The 22,631-nt window shown below is 44.2% G+C and overlaps 1 protein-coding gene across 9 annotated transcripts in view; it reads left to right on the top strand.

The window, feature by feature from the left end:
- Window positions 1–13,994: 13,994 nt before the first annotated feature.
- LOC110497459 (protocadherin Fat 1) overlaps window positions 13,995–22,631 on the top strand; it is a 103,000-nt gene continuing 94,363 nt past the window's right edge. For 7 of the 9 annotated variants that reach the window (XR_005037671.2, XM_090210670.1, XM_036954384.2 and 4 more), the window contains exons 1-2: window positions 14,386–15,997; window positions 17,995–21,284. Coding sequence is in view for 8 of the 9 variants with exons in the window: in XM_090210670.1 (XP_090066796.1) it covers window positions 18,023–21,284 (3,262 nt within the window). In the remaining variant the exon portion in view is untranslated. Of the gene's footprint in view, window positions 15,998–17,994; window positions 21,285–22,631 lie in introns of all 9 variants that reach the window. The other 2 variants (XM_090210669.1, XM_036954381.2) reach the window with 1 other exon arrangement.

The raw sequence follows: 22,631 nt of genomic DNA, 5'->3' as shown, positions 1-22,631 counted from the left end.
TCAACTGGATATGTGGAACTATGTATGGTGCTTAAAGGCTCAAAGAATTCACAATCCACTGTATCTCTCTACTCTCACTTCTTAAATCCTGTGATGCAAATTAATGAACACAGAGGAGGTGTCTGTTGTTGACTGTTGAGAGTCGCTCGTCGAGGCGGCAGTGCGGAGCTTCGCTTCTGATGCAGAAAATGTGGACTTGGGAGTCTTCTAGACTTTGACATGTGTTTCTGCCTGATATAGAGAGCAAAGCAAATTTTCTCAAACAAAATGATCAGTGACCGCAGAGTCGCAGATGAGTAATGTATATTTGTGAAAAGGAACCGAGCATCCCTTTAATGTGTGTCAGAACAAGATGGAGGCACTTTTTCTACAAACACGAGCGTCTATTACAGGGCTTTTCTAATCCAAACATGCAAATCCATGTCCAAAATTTGCATTTTGTGTATAATCCCAACACAATTCCCATGGGATTAGGATTGAAGGGGGAAATGGCTGGTCAAATATATAAAGGATTGTATTATTGGTTAGGCTGTCTAGTACAAATGTGCCTCTAAAATCTGAATTGCGGTATACTGACGAAAAATAAACAAGAAAAAAAAAGGAGCTGAAGAAAACAGAAATTGAGAGCGTCCAGGTCTCTACTAGCTTCAGAGAGTGACTGCTCCTGGTGAAGGCATCCATTTCTCTGGCAGCCGAGTGGTAGGGATGATGGTGATAATGGAGTTGGTTTGCTGGAGTTGTCCTCTCCTCAGATGTTGTTCTCGTAAATCCCCAACTCCCTCTATACAGTGGGGAGAACAAGTATTTGATACACTTCCGATTTTGCAGGTTTTCCTACTTACAAAGCTTGTAGAGGTCTGTAATTTTATCAGAGGTACACTTCAACTATGAGAGACGGAATCTAAAACAAAAATCCAGAAAATCACACGGTATGATTTTTAAGTAATTAATTTGCATTCAATTGCATGACATAAGTATTTGATCACCTACCAACCAGTAAGAATTCCGGCTCTCACAGACCTGTTAGTTTTTCTTTAAGAAGCCCCCCTGTTCTCCACTCATTACCTGTATTAACTGCACCTGTTTGAACTCGTTACCTGTATAAAAGACACCTGTCCACACATTCAATCAAATAGACTCCAACCTCTCCACAATGGCCAAGACCAGACAGCTGTGTAAGGACATCAGGGATAAATTGTAGACCTGCAAAAGGCTGGGATGGGCTACAGGACAATAGGCAAGCAGCTTGGTGAGAAGGCAATAACTGTTGGCGCAATTATTAGAAAATGGAAGAAGTTCAAGATGGTGGTCAATCACCCTCGGTCTGGTTCTCCATGCAAGACCTCTTCTCGTGGGGCATCAATGATCATGAGGAAGGTGAGGGATCAGCCCAGAACTACACGGCACGACCTGGTCAATGAACATAAGAGAGCTGGGACCACAGTCTAAAAGCAAACCATTAGTAACACACTACGCCGTCATGGATTAAAATCCTGCAGTGCACGCAAGGTCCCCCTGCTCAAGCCAGCGCATGTCCAGGCCCGTCTGAAGTTTGCCCATGACCATCTGGATGATCCAGAGGAGGAATGGGAGAAGGTCATGTGGTCTGATGAGACAAAACTAGAGCTTTTTGGTCTAAACTCCACTCGCCGTGTTTGGAGGAAGAAGAAGGATGAGTACAACCCCAAGAACACCATCCCAACCGTGAAGCATGGAGGTGGAAACATCATTCTTTGGGGATGCTTTTCTGCAAGGGGACAGGACGACTGCACCGTATTGAGGGGAGGATGGATGGGGCCATGTATCGCGAGATCTTGGCCAACAACCTCCTTCCCCCAGTAAGAGCATTGAAGATGGGTCGTGGCTGGGTATTCCAGCATGACAACGACCCGAAACACACAGCCAGAACAACTAAGGAGTGGCTCCGTAAGAAGCATCTCAAGGTCCTGGAGTGGCTTTGCCAGTCTCCAGACCTGAACCCAATAGAAAATCTTTGGAGAGAGCTGATAGTCCGTATTGCCCAGCGACAGCTCCGAAACCTGAAGGATCTGGAGAAGGTCTGTATGGAGGAGTGGGCCAAAATCCCTGCTGCAGTGTGTGCAAACCTGGTCAAGAACTAGAGGAAATGTATGATCTCTGTAATTGCAAACAAAGGTTTCTGTACCAAATATTAAGTTCTGCTTTTCTGATGTATCAAATACTTATGTCATGCAATAAAATGAAAATTAATTACTTAAAAATCATACAATGTGATTTTATGTATTTTTGTTTTAGATTCCGTCTCTCACAGTTGAAGTGATAAAAATTACAGACCTCTACATGCTTTGTAAGTAGGAAAACCTGCAAAATTGGCAGTGTGCCAAATACTTGTTCTCCCCACTGTAGCTACTGGATGACTCCTCCTCAAGCGATGTGTGGCAATCACTTGTGTGATGCTTATTTTGCTGCCCTTATGGGTGCTAAAAGTAAACCTCAAAAGCTTAATTAAAAGCACACCACACACCAGTCCAGAGTATAATGATCTCCTTACTACGAGGGAGCCCTCTGTCATCACCACACAAGGCAGTTCACTCACGGCCACGGCTGGGTGAAGAAGCCGATGCTGCTGTGACCATAATGGGTCTTTTGTTTGATTGCTAACAGTCAGCTAGTTAGCCAAGCGAGCCAAACAAATCAACTAAGTACAATATTTACAGGAGCTCTCAGCCTATGCTTCCATTGTTGGGTCCTGTACTTTTGAACAATATCGACTTGTCTGCACTTGTATGTTGATGATACTGTTGTGTATGCTATTGCCCCACGGTTGACCAGGCTCTACCTGAACTACAGTCTGCCTTCATTGCATTACAGAAACACTTTATTGACCTGAAATATTAATATTGAATGCAGGTGAAACTAAGTATATCTTGTTCTCTAGAGTGCAAAAAAAGTACTCTGAATATTAAGCATATGTACTTTGGATGGTGTCTATATTGATTGTGTCCCTGCTTACAAATATCTGTGCATCTCGATAGATGAAAAGCTGTCTTTAAAAATCATATCGATGAGTTAGTTATGAAGCTGAGAATAAAAATGGGCTTCGATAGAAATAGGTCCTGCCTCTCGCTAAATAGTAGAAAGCAGAATATTCAGTCGACGTTCCTATCGGTCCTAGAGTATGGCAACTTCGTCTGTATGAATGCAACTGACACTTTATTGAAGTCGTTAGATGCAGTTTATCATAGCGCAATTTTAGGACTCAACACTGCATTCTCTACCAGAAAGTTGGTTGGCTCTCGTAGGTTGATACATCACTATGTTTTCATTTTTAAAGCCCTTTTACAAAAAGTCCCACCGTACCTAACATCATTACTAAACTTCAGACATGCGAGTTACCACACCTGGTCTCAGGGATGGTTAACTCTGGAAATTCCTTTGGTCTCTACTGGAATTTTCCAAGCTTCATGACAGCTTTGCATACTCTTTGGCATTCTCTCAACCAGCTTCATGACGTAGTCACCTGGAATGCATTTAAATGAACAAGTGTGACTCGTTAATTTGTGGAAATTCTGTCCTTAATGCATTTGAGCCAATCAGTTATGTTGTGACAAGGTGTGTCACGCCCTGACCATAGAGAGCCTTTTTATTCTCTATTTTGGTTAGGTCGGGGTATGACTAGGGTGGGTAATCTAGGTTGTTTTATTTCTATGTTGGCCTGGTATGGTTCCCAATCAGAGGCAGCTGTTTAGCATTGTCTCTGATTGGGGATCATATTTAGACAGCCATTTCCCCACTGTTTTTTTTTGTGGGATCTTGTTTATGTGTAGTTGCCTGTGAGCACTCCATAGCTTCACGTGTCGTTTGCTCTTTATTGTTTTTTGCGTTTCACAAATAAAAAGATCTGGAACCCATATCACGCTGCGCCTTGGTCCGAATGTTATTTCGACGATCGTGACAGAAGATCCCACCACACCAGGACCAAGCAGCGTGCCCAGGAGGAGAAGGTATCCTGGACTTGGGAGGAGATCTTGGATGGGAAGGGATCCTGGACTTGGGAGGAAATCCTGGCAGGACAGGATCGCCTTCCTTGGAGGCAGATGCAAGGAGAGAAGGGAGGACAGCGCCGACGCCTGTGTTCGCTGCCACAATGGAAGCCCAAAGGATAGCACCCCCAGAACATTTGGGGTGGGTACACAGGGTGGTCAGCAGAGCCGAGGAGGGAACCAGAGCCAATCTGGGAGAAGATGGAGAAATTGGAGGAGAGTGAACGGAGAGAGCCAGAAACCACCTGGGAGGGGATAGAGAGGTGGTCGGTCGACCCAAGGAGAGTACCAGAGCCCGCCTGGGAATCGTTGGAACAGTGTGAGGAGGGATACCGGAGAATGGAGTTGGCTAGGAGTATGCGGCAACGCAGGCGTTTGGAGAAACATGTCATCAGTCCGGTGAAACCTGGGCCGGCTCCATGTATCTGGCCTCCAGTGTGCCTCCCCAATCCGGTACGTCCTGTGCCTGCTCCTCGCACTTGCCCTGAAGTGTGTGTCACCAGTCCGGCACCACCGGTGCCAGCTCCACGCTCCACAGCTCTGTGCCGATCACCAGTCCAGAGCTTCCGGCGACGGTCCCCAGTCCGGAGATTCCGGCGACGGTCCCCAGTCTGGAGCTTCCGGCTACGGTCCCCAGTCCGGCGCTTCCGGCAACGGTCCCTAGTCCGGAGCTTCCGGCGACGGTCCAGAGCTTCCGGCGACGGTCCGGAACCTCATGCGACGGTCCCTGGTCCGGAACCTCATGCGACGCTCCCCGGTCCGGAACTTCATGCGACGGTCGCCGGTCCGGAAACTCATGCGACGGTCCCCGGTCCAGAACCAGTCCCGCTCCAGGGCAGGAGCCGTCCTCTGCGCCGGTGCCCAGTCCAGGCACGGCATCCAGTTCAGCTCCTACGCCGGAGCCGCCTTCTGCGCCTGGGCCCAGTCCAGGCATGGCGTCCAGTCCCGCTCCATGGCTGGAGCCTTCCTCTGCGTCGGTGCCCAGTCCAGGCACAGCGGCCAACTCGACTCCATGCCCGGGGCCCTCCTCTGCGCCGAGGCCCAGTCCGGGCACGGCGTTCAACCCTGCCCCATGGCTGGACCCGTGGTCTGAGGCAGAGGCAAAGTCCCGCACCAGAGCCCCCACCGAGGCTGGATCCGAGGGATGAGCGGGTTCTTCGTCCCGCACCAGAGCCGCCACTGACGCTAGATGCCCACCCAGACCCTCCCCTATAGAGTCAGGTTTTGTTGCCGGAGTCCGCACCTTTGGGGGGGGGGGGGGGGGGGGGGGGGGTTACTGTCACGCCCTGACCATAGAGAGCCTTTTTATTCTCTATTTTGGTTTGGTCGGGGTATGACTAGGGTGGGTAATCTAGGTTGTTTTATTTCTATGTTGGCCTGGTATGGTCCCCAATCAGAGGCAGCTGTTTAGCATTGTCTCTGATTGGGGATCATATTTAGGCAGCCATTTCCCCACTGTTTTTTTGTGGGATCTTGTTTATGTGTAGTTGCCTGTGAGCACTCCATAGCTTCACGTGTCGTTTGCTCTTTATTGTTTTTTGCGTTTCACAAATAAAAAGATGTGGAACCCATATCACGCTGCGCCTTGGTCCGAATGTTATTTTGACAATCGTGACAGGGTGGTATACAGGTCAGATAAGCAAAGAGAAACTACAGTCCACCATTACTTTAAGACGTGAAGGTGAGTCAATACGGAACATTTCAATAACTTTTTAAGTTTCTTCATTCTTCAACTCCCCTAATTGGAGTAAACTAATAAACAATAACACTTAGACTTCTACTTCCAGCTTATACATGTTAAGGACACAATTGATTTTGCAATATTTATAATTTGTTTGTTTTTGTCCTGGCCTTCCTCTATTTCTGATGTCCATCCAGTTTGATTCATGTTTGCCCTATATTTGTAACTGGGCTATTTCACATTAGTTCTGAACCTATATACATTTTACAGACCCTGTAAGCTTTACGTTTGTTATCTTGTTATTAGTCCCACCCTTCAGCTCCATCCAGCCCTCCCGTCTATCTCATAACGCCATATACCTGTGGGTGGATATTAAGGTCTATATTCAAACGTAGTGCCTCTTTGCTTGACATCATGGGAAAATCAAAAGAAATCAGCCAAGACCTCAGAAAATAAATTGTAGACCTCCACAAGTCTGGTTCATCCTTGGGAGCAATTTCCAAACGCCTGAAGGTACCATGTTCATCTGGACAAACAACAGTATGCAAGTATAAACACCATGGGACCACGCAGCCATCATACCTCCCAGGAAGGAGACGCGTTCTGTCTCCTAGAGATGAGCGTACTTTGGTGCGAAAAGTGCAAATCAATCCCAGAACAACAGCAAAGGACCTTGTGAAGATGCTGGAGGAAACAGGTACAAAAGTATCTATATCCACAGTAAAACAAGTCCTTAATCAACATATCCTAAAAGGCCGCTTAGCAAGGAAGAAGCCACTGCTCCAAAACCACCATAAAAAAGCCAGACTATGGTTTGCAACTGCACATGGGGACAAAGATTCATACTTTTTGGAGAAATGTCCTCTGGTCTGATGAAACAAAAATATAACTGTTTGGCCATAATGACCATCGTTATGTTTGGAGAAAAATCCCAACCGTGAAGCACGGGGGTGGCAGCATCATGATGTGGGGGTGCTTTGCTGCAGGAGGGACTGGTGCACTTCACAAACTAGATGGCATCATGAGGTAGGAAAATTATGTGGATATATTGAAGCAACATCTCAGACATCAGTAAGGATGTTAAAGCTTGGTCGATCTTCCAAATGGACAATGACTCCAAGCATACTTCCAAAGTTGTGGCAAAATGGTTTAAGGACATCAAAGTCAAGGTATTGGAGTGGCCATCACAAAGCCCTGACCTCAATCCCATAGAAAATGTGTGGGCAGAACTGAAAAAGCATGTGCGAGCAAGGAGGCCTACAAACCTGACTGAGTTCCATTGAGTTCCACCAGCTCTGTCAGGAGGAATGGGCCAAAATCACCCAACTTTTTGTTTGAAGTTTGTGGAAGGCTACCCAAAACATTTGACCCAAGTTAAACATTTGAAAGGCAATGCTACCAAATACTAATTGAGTGTATGTAAACTTCTGACCCCCTGAGAATGTGATGAAACAAATAAAAGCTGAAATAAATCATTCTCTACTATTATTCTGACATTTCACATTCTTAACATAAAGTGTTGATCATAACTGACCTTAAACAGGGAATTTTTACTAGGACTAAATGTCAGGAATTGTGAAAAACCGAGTTTAAATGTATTTGGCTAAGGTGTATGTAAACTTCCGACTTCAACTGTACAGTATATAACATTCTATTGGTTGCAAGAATTTTGTATAATAATTTAAATCGAAAAATTTGGAGTTTTGAATCGGTGTCGTTTGCGTGTCAATTCATAAACCATGTGCCACGGAATTGTTACATCGAAAATCTCTTCCCAACTATTTTTAAATTTATATGGCACAGCTGTCAATTTGTTTGTCCTCATCTACCCAATATTGAAAGCAGGGTTGATAATGGTTGCAATGGTGCAGTGGGATAGAGAGGTGCTAGCAATTCCAGGGTTGTGGGTTTGATTCTGGCATGGGCCACATACTGTATATTAAATATGTGTCATATGAACTGCAAGTCACTTTGGATGCTAAAGGACTATACATCATGTTATGTAGTGAGCTAGTTCCTATCCTATTCTCCCATCACTCTCATATTTAAATACATGTACCTGCAGTAGATCCAATGAATTCCATTGACACTCTATTATAATAGCGTGGTTATATCTACCTCCCTCATCTCATTACCTTTCACACCACACCTCTCTCTTTGTCTTTCTGATTCTTCTAGTATTTATAATTAATTGGGCTTACTCTTTCTCTCTCTCTCTCTCTCTCTCTCTCTCTCTCTCTCTCTCTCTCTCTCTCTCTCTCTCTCTCTATCCTTTTGTGTGTTTAACTCTTCCTGCCCTCACGCTTGATGGCTCACCTCCACTGACCTCGTTTCTTTCTGCAGAGCCGATGACAATGCACCTCAGAGAATGCCTCAAAAAGACTAGGCACCACGCGGCTAAAGATGAACCATTGATTTGCTAATTAGGATCTATATTGTGGTTTAGAAGGCTGGACTCATTTGGTTTGCAGGTGGATAGTCTGAAATGTTGAGGGTCTGACGGGTCCTGTCAAGTTTGCCAGAGGGGGTATGTCACAAAACACATTTTCAGAGTTTAATGAGGCTGTGCCGGCTTGTTTATGAAGCTAATGGATCCATTCCAATGTTCCATTGTGATCCACCTGGGACAACCAGTCTGAACACTGCATTAACCATTGTTTCACAGCATTCAGTCTGGTTCAACCAGGATAAATGTTTCTGGCTAGTAGTAGGTCCACTGAATAGCAGTGATCTTCAACATACAACAACTTCTGAGTCAAAGGTATTCTAAGATTAGATTTCATTGTATGTTCAATTATTTCTCAGAGCCAACTAAACAGCAATGGCCTTCATCAAACAACAACTTCTGTTCTGAGTCAAACGGGAAAATCTAAAGGTTATGAGCTATACATTTCTTTTCAGAGAGCATGTGTGGATATTTATAAGACGGACAGACATAGAAGAAGTCTGGAGGAAAGAAGTGCATTATTCCAGACACTGCCATGGCAAACACATATGTGTTTGCTTAAAGGCCCAATGCGGTCAAAATGTGGTTTTCCTGTGTTTTATATCATATTGTACAACAGTTTATGAAATCAACACTTTAAAAGTGTGCAAAAATTAGATAATTGTTATTTTCTGATTGTTGCTGGTTGAAAATACTATCTATTCAGGACCTTCTAATCAGCAGGTTTGCATGGGCGGCAGTTTCGGCTTTTCATGGTGACATCACCATGCGGTAAATTTGTTAATAGACCAATAACAAAGAGAGTTCCAAACCTCTCTGCCTATAACAGCTAGTTTTCCCCTTCCCACTCAGACCACTCCCAGACAGTCTTAGCAAAATGTTTGCTTGAGAAATATTTTTTTGCAAAAAAAAATAATTTTTTTCCCATTTTAATGGAAATGTATTACAGTAGGGTACTTAATGGAATTATTTGATATTGATATAAAAATGGCTGTATTGGGCCTTTAAAGCAAGCAAGCTGCGATCCCCATACAAAATGACCCTATGGACAGTGTTGTGTCTGATGCAGATATAAAATAATGCATAATGTATACCCTGACTGTCAATTCTCATAGCAGTTTGTTTAAAATGTTGAGAGCGCGGTTATGTACTATCATTTTTGGTGGGTAATTACAAGTAGAGCTCCAACCATGAGGATTTGTCTTCTTGCCCCACTCAAGGGAGAAGAGGGAATTTGTATTTGGCGCACAGCAGTCGTTCACACTAGCTGCAGGAGGAAAAACTTTGCACTTTTATTATTCCCCATAAACGCTTATGAAATTGCCTGAAATCCCCACCAAGTACAACTAGTTTAACACTAACACATTTGCATTGTGATGGGGGTGCAAAATGCACAGTGTGACATTGTGAGAATGTTTGGAATAGTTTGTGATTCAAAAACAAGATATCAGTCTTGGGGTAAGCATTGCTGAGACAATGGGGGCAATTTGTTATACTTTTAGCGAATATAACTCAATCACCCCTCCAACTGGTATTGAACCTTTGGGTTCAGATTCCATTGTTTTATAGGAGTCATGGTCTATGTCCCAAATGGTACCCATTTCCCCATAAAGTGTTTTGGTCAGAAGTAGAGCACTTTGTATGGAATAGGGTTGCATTTGGGACATAGTTGGGAAAAATGCTGTCAGAGGGGATGGCTGCCGTTTTATGGGCTCCTAACCAATTGTGCTATTTGTGTGTTTTTTCGCATTGTCTATTTGTACGTAATGTTGATGTTACTGTCTATTATGACCGAAAGAGCTTCTGGATATCGGAACAGCGATTACTCACCTCGAACTGGACGAAAAATGTATCTTTAATGAGTCTGACGCAAAGGATATAATGCTGCTCCCAGACAAGGCCCAAATCCCTGTCATTAGCATGAAGAAAAGAAGGAAATACAGGGGGCGGAGATCAGGGTAACTTGTGAGAATTGGTTGGCGAGTGAATAACCCGCCTCTACCATCTGTTCTATTGGCCAACACTCAATCACTGGAGAATAAACTGGAAGAGCTCCTTTCAAGACTATCATACCAATGGGACATTAAAAACAGTTATATCTTATGCTTCACAGAGTTGTGGCTGAACGACAACACGGATAATGCACAGTTGGCTGGGTTTTCCGTGCATCAGCAGGACAGAACAGCTACGTCCGGTAATACGAGGGGTGGGGTTTTGTCTATTTGTCAATAACAGCTGGTGCATGATGTCTAATATTAAGGTAATCTTGAGGTATTGCTCGCCTGAGATGGTGTGGTCTACCAATTATCATAAGGTTCTCTATCTACCAATGTATATTTTTCATAGCCATCTATTTACCACCACAAACCAACGCTGGCACTCAGACCGCACTCAACAAGCTGTATAAGGCCATAAGCAAACAAGAAAATGCTCATCCAGAAGTGGCGCTCCTAGTGACGGGGATTATAATGCAGGCAAACTTAAATTAATTTTACCTCATTTCTACCAGCATGTCACGTTCAACCAGAGGGGAAAAAAAACTCTAGACCACCTTTAATCCACACACAGAGATGCATACAAAAGCTCTCCCTCGCCCTCCATTTGGAAATTCTGACCATAATTCTATCATCCTGATTCCTGCATACAAGCAAAACCTAAAGCAGGATGTACCAGTGACTCACTCAATACGGAAGTGGTCAGATGACGTGAATGCTACGCTACAGGACTGTTTTGCTAGCACAGACGGGATTCATCCAATGGCATTGGAGAGTTTACCAGCTCAGTCACTGGCTTCATCAATAAGTGCATTGACGACGTCGTCCCCACAGTGACCGTATGTACATATTCCAACCAGCCATGGATAACAGGCAACATCTGCACCGAGCTAAAGGCTAGAGCTGCCGCTTTCAAGGAGTGGGACACTAATTCAGATGCTTATAAGAAGACCCGCTATGCTGTCAGACAAACCATCAAACAGGCAAAGCGTCTATACAGGACAAAGATTGAATCCTACTACACCGGCTCTGATGCTTGTCGGATGTGTACGGATTTAGTGTTACGGATTTAGTGTTGTACCTGGTAGGTTCCTTGATAATTTGTTTGAGGGCATCTAGCTTAGATTGTAGGACGGCCAGGGTGTTAAGCAGGTCCCAGTTTAGGTCACCTAAACTAGCAGATGGGCCTCAGGGGGACGTCGCAATGGTAGAGCCTGTTGAAACCCCCTCGGATGGTTATGTCGGCAGACCAGTCGTAATGGATCGGTGAGGCTCCGTGTTGGCAGCAAAGGGTCCAGGCCAATTGGCTAAAGAGGTATTGAAGCCCAGGACTTATCTGATGGATCTCTTCGGCTAACCGGGTGACGGGCCTAGCTCGTGGCTAGCTCCAGGCTAACTGGTGCCTGCTTCGGGACATTTAGCTGGCTAGCTCCTGAAGGGTGTTCTGGTTCTAAAGTATAAAACATAGCAGATCCATACCACATTGGGTGAGGCAGGTTGCAGGAGAGTATGTGGAAATAGACGGAAATTGATGGATATCCGTAGATGGAAATTGAGATTAACAATATAAAAAATGTATATGAAATGTATACGAAGAAAAACGATATATACAAGGGACGGTACAAGACAATCAAAACAGACATCCCACTGCTATGCCATCTTGGAAGTCTATCATGGTTCAAACACACCAAAGTCATGAAGAGGGCACGGCAATGCCTTTTCCCCCTCAGGAGATTGAAAAGATTTGTCAGATCTTCAAAACCTTCTACAGCTGTACCATCGTTGGTTAGAGTGTTGAACCAGTAACCAAAAGGTTGCAAGTTCAAATCCCCGAGCTGACAAGGTACAAATCTGTCGTTCTGCCCCTGAACAGGCTCTCCCACTGTTCCTAGGCCGTCATTGAAAATAAGAATTTGTTCTCAACTGACCTGCCTGGTATGACAACTGCTCAGCTTCTGACCATAAGGCACTACAGAGGTTAGTCTGGAGAGCCCAGTATATCACTGGGGCCAAGCTTCCTGCCATCCAGGACCTATGTATACAGTGTCAGAGGAAGGCCCAAAATATTGTCAGACTCGTCACCCAAGTCATATAGTGTCTGTCTGCTACCGCACGGCAAGTCTAATTCCAAAAGGCTCCATAACAGCTTCTACCCCCAAGCCATAATAGGACTGCTGAACAATGAATCAAATGGCTACCCAGATTATTTGTTTTTACACTGCTGCTACTCGCTGTTTATTATCTATGCATAGTCACTTTACCCCTACCTACATGTACACATGACATCGACTAACCTGTACCCCAAGACATTGACTCGGCACCGGCACCCCGTTGTTATCATTGTTATTTTATTAACTATTTTCCTGAGAAAAAAAGAAGAAACCCACACACTGCTCTTGATGGTATCACTGCTCTTATATAAGCTTTACATATCGGCATCAAGGCAAAAAGCTCTGATGAAGGCCTTGAGCCCGATACATAAAGCTTATCATTAAAGAGCAGCGATACCATCATGAGCGGTGTGCGGGTTTCTCATTTTCAACTGTTACCTTACACCTGGAAAAAAAGATAGCTCAGATGTCCAAGTGACTTTTGAATTTTTAACTCTATTTTCCCAAAACTGCATTGTTGGCTAGGGGCTTGTAAGTAGGCATTTCACAGTAAGGTCTACACCTGTGGCATTCGGTGCGTTTGACAAATAAAATTTGAAAGTATTATTATTTTTTTAGCTAGGAGACACAAATCACAGGGAAGAAGTACATTGCTGAAGGCATAGTAAGAGCTATCTTGTCATTGTCATGGCCGTCGAAAGAAGTGGACCAAAGTGCAGCGTGGTGAGCGTACATTCTCCCTTTCATTTAAAAATGTCGCCAACAAAACAACAAACGAAGAACCACCCGTGAAGCTTACAGGGCTATAGTGCCACTAACAAAAGTCACTACCCACCCTGAAAGGAGGGAAAAAGGGCTACCTAAGTATGATTCCCAATCAGAGACAACGATTAACAGCTGTCCCTGATTGAGAACCATACCCGGCCAAAACAAAGAAATACCAAAACATAGAAAATAGAACATAGAATGCCCAACCAAATCACACCCTGACCAAACCAAAATAGAGACATAAAAAGCTCTCTAAGGTCAGGGCGTGACAGTCATGGTCCGTGTCGAGTGCCAAGCTAGAGGGTAGGTACTACAACTTAAAGCATAAGTTAAAGTGGGGTTTGAGCACCCTAACCACAACTCTTCTCGAGTCCTTGTTTTAATCCCTGTGATATGTCTGTCAATAGCCAACTGTCAATCATCCTTTTCACAAAAGAATGTTGACAAAGAATGTAGGCTGAAACCCCAATGGAGATAACAAACATTACCCCCACAAGCTGATCTTCACTCCTCCATTTAATAGTCATGGTTGGGATTGGATAATCTCTCACACAGAGAGAGCGAGAGAGAGAGAGAGAGATGCGCACGCAATCAGAGCAACAAGATTTGTGGCTGTTGCCATGTGAAAAGGGCAACCATTGGAGCACAAACAGCATTGTAAATACCACCAATATTATCTTCCCCTACTTTTCATACTACAACTATTTTCACATTGCTAAAACACTGTACATGGCTGATAATACAGGGCGAACACTTGAAATATTTACTGTTAAATTATAATATTTTTTTAAATTCATGTTGTTTAATGAGGTATTGGTGAATGGACATAGGACAGGGATCAGTATGCACCAGATGACTGGTTCGCATCACACTCAAACGTGCGCTTGAGGGTGTGTTAGTTTGTGGCCGACCTGCACACAGCATGGGGTTAACTTCTGGTATGTGGCTGTGACTGCACTGTGGAATAGTAGTCTGTGTTTGGGTTTTCCACTTTCATGCATGTTGACGCTATATATAAAGGGTGTATAACATATTTTCCATAGATTGCATTTTACAGTCATTTTCTGAGTTCATGCAGACATTTTCAGCCTTATGCAACCATATAACATACATTATAAACTAAGGTTGTGTAGGCTATGTTCAACAGGGAAAGTAATTGTTATGGTCCTGTAGCAAAGCAATTGAGCATTACCAACGAGTGAATCCTTTTGGCTATTTTATTCTTTCAGACTCCTAGTCGCTTTTCTTTCTAGTTGAACTTGTATGGGAATCAGCAAGGAAAGCAACGAAGGCGTGTGAGCCTCGTTACGTCACTGCTTCCTAAAACCGAGGCATCCCGGTAGAAACAGTAGGCTACACTGCTGTTAAACGGAGGTTGCAGCCGAAGTGCACGCAGATGAACGATTGTGGACTCCAAAGTGCCATACACGCTTGATGAAAATGTCGCTTTTACGGATTTCGGAGGAGTTGAAAATGTAAATAATGTGGAATAACCGGTGTCGGATTGGTTCCTGTGTGTCACTTTATCGTTTTCTGCGACATGCTCGCAAACAGAATTTGTCAACATTTTCTGGGATTTATTTGAACAGAACTTTGGAGAGGTAGCGTCATCCAGCTCGTCTGGTAAGTAATCTAGGAAATAGCATTGCTTTACACTGATAGCGTAACGATAATGTATTGCATAAAACAATTGAAAATAGCAAGAGTCTTTCATAATGATCATCATCAACATTATTGACTTGATAAACTTCCAAGGAGGCTTTAACAGTACATTTTACTGGTAGCCTATGCTTCACAATCTCCAAGATTCCACACTCACTACACACACACACACACACACACACACACACACACACACACACACACACACACACACACACACACACACACTATAAAGTTATGGGTGAGCAGCAGCATGTGCCGTCCAGAGCGCAGTGCTTTGGAGAGAAAATAGCCTGAACAATAGTGAGAGAGCGCCATCAATCGCATACCGGTCACACTCCCATGCGCACGAATTCGGGAATAAGATATTATTGCACATTTATCACTACGACTATTCCAACGTGAAGATTTGAATACCATGCGTGTAAATGTGCACTGCCTCTCGTTGCACACGTCGAAATTAAATTTGAGGTTGTAAATAGGAAAACACTTTTTTCCCCCACATAGGCTCATAATAAAACGTTGTAGGATATTTGAACCTCACTACTGTATTGGCCATTGTTTAGATTAATAGGGACACCATTCACACAAACGGTATTTAAAAAAAATCAAACCTACACCCCAAAAACTATTTCAATTTGCTTGGATTACCTCAAACCATATTGGCACCGTGCGTAAATGTGCCAAAACATTGTGTAAGTCTACATTGGGGGAATACATTGTAATGTTCACTTTATGGATGCATGTAACATGCAATCATATAGGATAATAGTGCATAGGTATTGGCATGATTTTTCCCTATGAAATTATATTTTAAATGATTTGCCTATGAATATATCCAGCCTGCATCACATCCGGCAGTGATTGGGAGTCCCATAGGGTGGCGCACAATTGGCCCAGCGTCGTCCGGGTTTGACCGGAGTAGGCCGTCACTGTAAATAATACATTGTACTTAAACTGACTTGCCTAGTTAAATAAAGGTTACATAAAAATACAGAATAATAGTAATTATAGCCTAGGAAGGAATAAATCACTGAAATTAGATTAGGAAATAGAGCCGATCAAAATGAACCGTTATCTCGGTTCTTAAAGCGGGGGAGCGAGCTGGTTGTTTTATCTTCATGCCAGCAAAGTAGATCCGGGCGTGCGCAACGCGGAGAGATACTGGGCGAATTCAGTGTTGAAGAAAGGGAGCAACGAGAAGAAGTGGAAAGAGTCGCGGAGAGGGAAGTCCACGTAGTTACCATGCAGACATTCGTACCTTACAAACTACATGAAAAACCGCCAAATCCACGCCGTTAATGAGGCAATAGGTATGTAATGTGATGTGTTTGTTGTAGCGCTTTCCCTGTGAATGAGCAAGTTGTTTTTGTGGTTTGTGAATTGGAGTTAATAAAAGTTGAGATAGTCCGACAGGACTAGTTCTCTGTCAGTGGCGCTCGAGCAGTGGACAGAAATCACAGAGCCTTTTCCTTCCTCCAGTGAAGTTTAACGTTTTAAAGTGTTTAGGAAAGGAATTAAATAGACTACTATCGAAATTAGAGGCTTTGGAAGTTGGTCACTGTTTTACGCTTTTTGTTTATGTGTGGGAATCGTTTTACACATTGTGTTGTGTTGGCGGTTCGGGCATTGTTGCCATTTCTTTAAACAATCCATACATCTGGCTCCCGCACGGCTGCGGTGTCTACCTACGTGAAATGAATTGGAATGGGGACCGCTGGTGGATGTGTTGGACAATTAAACAACAGACAGCAAGCAATGATTTTCACGAAGCTTTAGTTTTTGTCTTTTGCCACCCTCCAAGAATATGAATTCAGCAAAAAAAAGTTCATTATTCTATATAACATGGGAAAACATGTAAATATCTTTTTTTTTTGTTGTTTTTTTTCATTCTTTGATTTGCCAGGAATAGCCTAGTTCAGCAGTCGAAAAATCCTGGATGTGTATACAGACTTAGTTAAAAAAAAAAAAACATTGTACATGTATTTATTTTACTTACGATTGCTTACTAACCTGATATTACCGTGCCATAAAGCCCTACACTCAAGACATGAATAGATATCCTAATCCTCAGGGGGGAAAAAATATATCCTCAAGGCATACTTTTTTGGTTGTTGAAAGTTCTCATGCATGCATTATGCTACTAGCCTCATAAAATGTATAGATGTAGTCTATTGCCCACATACATTCAGCATGATCTAAGGCAGCAGGACAGCAGTGTCCGTCATTAGGCTGGGATGTGCTTTTCCGGATGGCAACCCTCTAAAAGCCCAAAGAGCAGCGCTGTGTTTATTATAGCACAGCCTACTAGAGAGAAAGTAGAAAAGCTCAGGAACTAAGGCCCCAGAGTCAGTGTAGAAACAGCTTTTCGGGCTAGAATTCAGTTGTTTTGATCATACACTATTTCCAGGCATAATAATGTACTTGTAATATACATGTGAAATCCAATATGAGCACAAACCTGTATGCCTGAATGTCACTTCCTTTCGTGTTAGACCGTCTATTTTGAGTCAGTTTGCATATCTGGTTATGCGAGGACAGTACCACTTTTCCACCATTTCCAACCCTTTCTTCGTGTAATGTATCTGTTTGAGCTATTTTTTTATAATGACATGTAGATCAAAGCATTTCAAAGATGTGCAATTAAAGGCTGGTAGAAGGAATAGTGAAATCTGCTTATCATAGCTTTGAAGTCCGTTTTCGCTTGACCTGTAATGGAATAAGTGAGACTTGAATGCCTTACAGCTATTTGGTCATTACCAATGACCCCCGTCATCATTTCTACATAGAGGGTTGAATTAAATTAGTATATGTTCTGAAGTGAAGAGACTGGTCTCTGAATTGTGCTTTGAAACAGTAAAACATATTTACGTAGTGTGTCTTTTCTGTTAAACCTGTTGCTGAAATATTAAGAGGAATGCCGGCTAAGATAAATAAGTTATTTGGCCTATATCTTTTCTCCTTCTTCCCCTCTAACATAACACCCATTCATCAGCCTGACCATCATTTGTCATGCCATTTAAAGGAGTCCATTGAGGCTCACAGTAAAGAGAGGGATAAGGTTAGAGACCTTTGTCGAGCAGATATTAACAGCAGCCATTCACCGTGCCACTGTAAAACCACAGTTCTCTTAGGAAGGTTCAACATTTAGCCCTTTTGCTTGTTAGCATAAAGACATATTTTATTATGCTCTTAAATTTTAAGCACTGATCCATCCCTATTGAGATTTTCTGAAAAAGTAATTAAATGTTTAATTTTATGTTTATTTATTTTTAGCTTGATTCTAACCTTATTTTTTGTGTGTCTCCAGGTGGTTTGGTAGAGAACACGGTACGAAAATGGGGAAATACTTGACTTCACTGCTCGTGCTGCTCCTGCAGCTCCTCTGCGGCTGCACAGGGAACCAAAGGACGGAGAAGGCATTGGTCCTGCAGTTCACTCACTCTGTTTACAATGCCACCATATACGAGAACTCTGCTGCTAAGACCTACTTAGAGAGTCATGCGAAGATGGGCATCTACATCACAGACCCCACCTGGGAGATACGGTACAAAATAGTGTCAGGAGACAATGAGAACCTTTTCAAAGCAGAGGACTACGTCCTGGGAGACTTTAGTTTCCTGAGGATAAGGACCAAAGGAGGCAGCACTGCCATTCTGAACCGGGAGGTTAAAGACCACTACTTGCTCACTGTCAAAGCCGTGGAGAGGGGCACCAACGTGGAGGCTCGCACCCGAGTCAAGGTCCAGGTCCAGGACACCAACGATCTGAGGCCTCTGTTCTCTCCCACCTCCTACAGCGTCTCGCTGCTCGAGAACACGGCCATACGGACCAGTGTGGCCAAGGTCACAGCCACGGACGCCGACATTGGGACGAACGGGGAGTACTACTACAGCTTCCGGGAGTGGACAGATATGTTCGCCGTCCACCCCACAAGCGGGGTGGTGACGCTGACGGGCAAGCTGGATCACGCTGAGACCAAGCTGTATGACCTGGAGATCCTGGCTGTGGACCGAGGCATGAAGCTCTACGGCAGCAGCGGCTTCAGTAGCATGGCCAAGCTGACGGTGAGGGTGGAGCAGGCCAACGAGCATGCGCCTGTCATCACCGCCGTCACCCTGGCGCCCTCGGGCACTGACCGCGACCCTACCTATGCCATAGTGACCGTTGAGGACAACGACCAGGGACCAAATGGGGAGATTGCGTCGTTGAGCGTGGTGGCGGGCGACCCCCTCCAGCAGTTTAAGGCCCTGAGAACTAGTCCCGGGAGCAAGGAGTACAAAATCAAAGCGGTCAAGGATGTAGACTGGGATACCCAGACTTTCGGATACAACCTCACGTTACAGGCCAAGGACAAAGGAAGCCCCCCACAGTTTTCTTCAGCGAAAGTGGTACATGTAACATCCCCACAGTTTAAAGTGGGCCCCCCTAAATTCGAACGTGCTGTTTATAGGGTCAATCTCAGTGAGTTTGCCCCTCTCCATACACCTGTTGCCATGGTAACTGCCTTGCCAAAGTATCCACAGTTAAAGTATGCTTTCAGATATAAGGCAGAGAAGAATCGTTTTGCTATTAATCCAGACACTGGCTTAATCACCACAACTGGACCCATCTATGCAGATTATGCCACACAATTTGAACTACAAGTTATTACCAGTGACAAAAAGGCAGCGACTAAGGTGATCATTGACATTATAGATGTTAACAATAATGCCCCTGAGTTCCAACGGACCTCGTACAAGGCCACTGTGGATGAGAATGTACCCGTAGGGACCAATGTGTTAGCAGTGAAAGCCACTGATCTGGACAGTGGCGAGAACGGATATGTGACCTACAGCATTGCCAACGTGAGCCCGCAGCCGTTTGTCATCGACTACTTCTCTGGTGTCATCAGCACCTCAGAGGAGCTGGATTATGAGCTGATGCCAAGGATTTATAATCTCAAAATTAGGGCTTCAGACTGGGGTACCCCTTTCCGTCGGGAGGTGGAGGCATCAGTTACTGTCACACTGAATAACCTGAATGACAATAAGCCTCTATTCGAAAACGTCGATTGTGAAGTCACGGTGCCTAGAGACCATGGCGTGGGAGAGCAGATAACGACGGTGTCTGCTATTGACGCAGACGAATTGCAGCTCGTGCGGTACGACATAAAAGCTGGGAATGATCTTGATCTCTTTGAGTTGAACTCCAACTCGGGTGTGCTTTCTTTGAAACGAACACTGAGCGAGGGGGAGGCAGCTAAAGTGTCCTTCCATAGCTTACACATCAGAGCCAGTGATGGAGAGCATGAGACTGAACCAATGACTATGAACATCACTGTCATCACAGCTCGCAAGCCTGTCCAACTGAAGTGCGTCGACACTGGGGTTGCTACCATGTTGGCAGAAAAGCTGCTTCATGGCACTAAGATCCAAGCCCCAACTGAGCCCGACGATAACTTCATGGACATCCATTCGGTTAACCGCTACTCCCCTCAGTTTGCAGAGTCCTTCCCCAGTGTCATTGAGGTCAAAGAGGACCTTCCGGTTGGGGCTAGGGTAGTCCATCTGAGCGCCTCAGACACAGACAGTGGTTTTAACGGAAAACTGGTGTACGTTATTTCAGGAGGAGATACAGAGAGTCGTTTCATTGTAGATATGAACACCGGTTGGCTTTTGGTTCACACTCCACTGGACAGGGAAACGACGGACCACTACACACTGAACGTCACAGTCTACGATCTAGGAATACCCCAGAAGTCCTCCTCCCGTCTTTTAGACGTTAAGATCTTGGATGCTAACGATAATAGTCCGCAGTTCTTGCAAGACTCATATTCGTTGGAAATAAGTGAAAACACACCAGTGGGGACTGAAATCGTCCAGGTGGATTCCACCGATAAGGACCAGGGAGATAACGGAGTAATCAGGTATTCAATTGTGGCCGACACTGACCAGTTTGCCATTGACGAGCTGACTGGAGTAGTGACCGTGAAAAAGACGCTGGATCGCGAGGTGCACCCGGTTTACATTCTGAAGATTGCTGCACGTGACCAGGCCGTTAATGAACCTCAACTCGTGTCTACAGTGTTGCTAAAGGTCATTCTCGAGGACATCAATGACAATCCTCCCAAATTCATCCCGTCAAATTACGGCGTGAAGGTGAGGGAGGACCTCCCGATCGGCACTGTGATTATGTGGCTGGAGGCTCACGACCCGGATGTCGGGCTGTTCAGTCAGGTACGGTACAGCCTCATCGATAACGGGGATGGCAACTTCGATGTGGACAAAGTCAGCGGCGCGGTACGCATCCTGCAGAATCTGGATTACGAGAAAAAGCAGGTGTACAACCTCACGGCGAAAGCCAAGGACAAAGGGAAGCCCATTTCCTTATCGTCAACATGCTTTATTGAGGTGGATGTAGTGGACGTAAACGAGAATCTGTATCGCCCGTGGTTCCCCTCGTTTGTGGATAAGGGATTTATAAAAGAGGACGTCCTCATTGGGACATCTGTAATGAAAGTAACGGCTCAGGACGAAGACAAAGGAAGAGACGGAGAAATACACTACTCCATACGGGACGGTTCTGGCCTAGGGATATTCACCATTGATGAAGAGACTGGTGAGTTTCTCACTTTCTTTTTTCATCTGTCATTACCATATTGCCCCTATGTGGAGGCCCATTTTGTTTATAATTTATTATTTAAGGCACCAAATGGGCATGCATGAATTGTAAATGACTGGGATGCAAAATGGGGTGCAATCCCCTGTATCTGTGCAGACTGTGCTCTTCTGCCCATGCCCCCCCCCCCGAAATATCAGCGGTGGGGGTAAATAGTGAATAGAGGTGAGGTTCGCTTCCTGGAGAACTGCTAAGCTTCCTGATTCCTTTCATTTTTCTGTCTGAGCAAAGATAATTGATGTCAGGAACAGCTGGAGCAGCTGTCTCCTAGACCTGTAGTAGACATTCCAAACTAGTTGCCGTGGAATTAAGAGGGTTGCTTAGGGATTTTACCCACTGACTCCCACTTTCCCACACAAGCACTGTTGTGCTGAACACTGCATTTTGTTTCAATGTTGAAAAACGAGTCATATGCAAATTTAATAATGCTTCATGCTGGCTCATCCCACATGAGATGGAAATTGTTTGCACAATGAAATAGTTATTTTTCTGTGATTGTCATATCTGCTTTAGTATTGCAAATCTAAATGGTTGTGTTGCTGGCGATATGCATTTGCTGGCCTCTTTGTGGTCTTACAAGGAAAGTAGTAATACTTTTTTTTCAGCTGATCACGGACGTTAAAACACCTGTGCCAAGGGTTTAAAAATAAACAGTCTGGAATTCAAACGGTTTTGCCGCGAAAAGCTACTGGTCACCCCCGTTTTGGGTGCGTCAGACCTGAATGCTGCCCTTCGTTTTTAAACATAGGTACCATTCTCTGGGTGGCTTAGTGCCAGTTTTCCCTTTTTAAAATGTATTTCTGCATAGGAATATACATATTTAATGTAAAAATGAAACTTGATGCATAAAACATTAGGTTTTTAGCATATATGTAGTCTATCCCCTAAGTCTGGAAGTTCAATGCAAAGTCTCTGGAAATGTAATTTACAGATTTTAAAGTAACTAAATGAGAAATTGACGAGAGAATGTTAATTTAGATTCAGGTGGAGGCATACACTTTATTAAGTGGAGTAAATTAGTTGGGCCTTCCATGAACCTGTGGGGAAATCACACTTTCTTTGCTGGTAAATTTAGCATGACGGGATGAGCTGGCATGAAGCATTGCTCCTTAAGGACCATCTGTCGGCTATTGTGCCTGTCCAGTCTTAGTGTGATTGTTCTCTCTGGGGTAGTTGTCAGATTGTTGCTTGTAGATAATTCTACCTCTTTTGTTCAAAGATACGGAGGGAAAATGTAAATAGAGCAAACTGGAGCGAGCCTTTGATTCTTAAAATGCAATTTGAAAC

Source organism: Oncorhynchus mykiss, chromosome 19 (genome assembly GCF_057628025.1).
Source record: "Oncorhynchus mykiss isolate SJ-2025 chromosome 19, ASM5762802v1, whole genome shotgun sequence".
Classification (NCBI taxonomy): domain Eukaryota; kingdom Metazoa; phylum Chordata; class Actinopteri; order Salmoniformes; family Salmonidae; genus Oncorhynchus; species Oncorhynchus mykiss.
The sequence above is the reverse complement of the archived record's forward strand: the minus strand, read 5'-3'. Positions and strand labels throughout refer to the sequence as shown.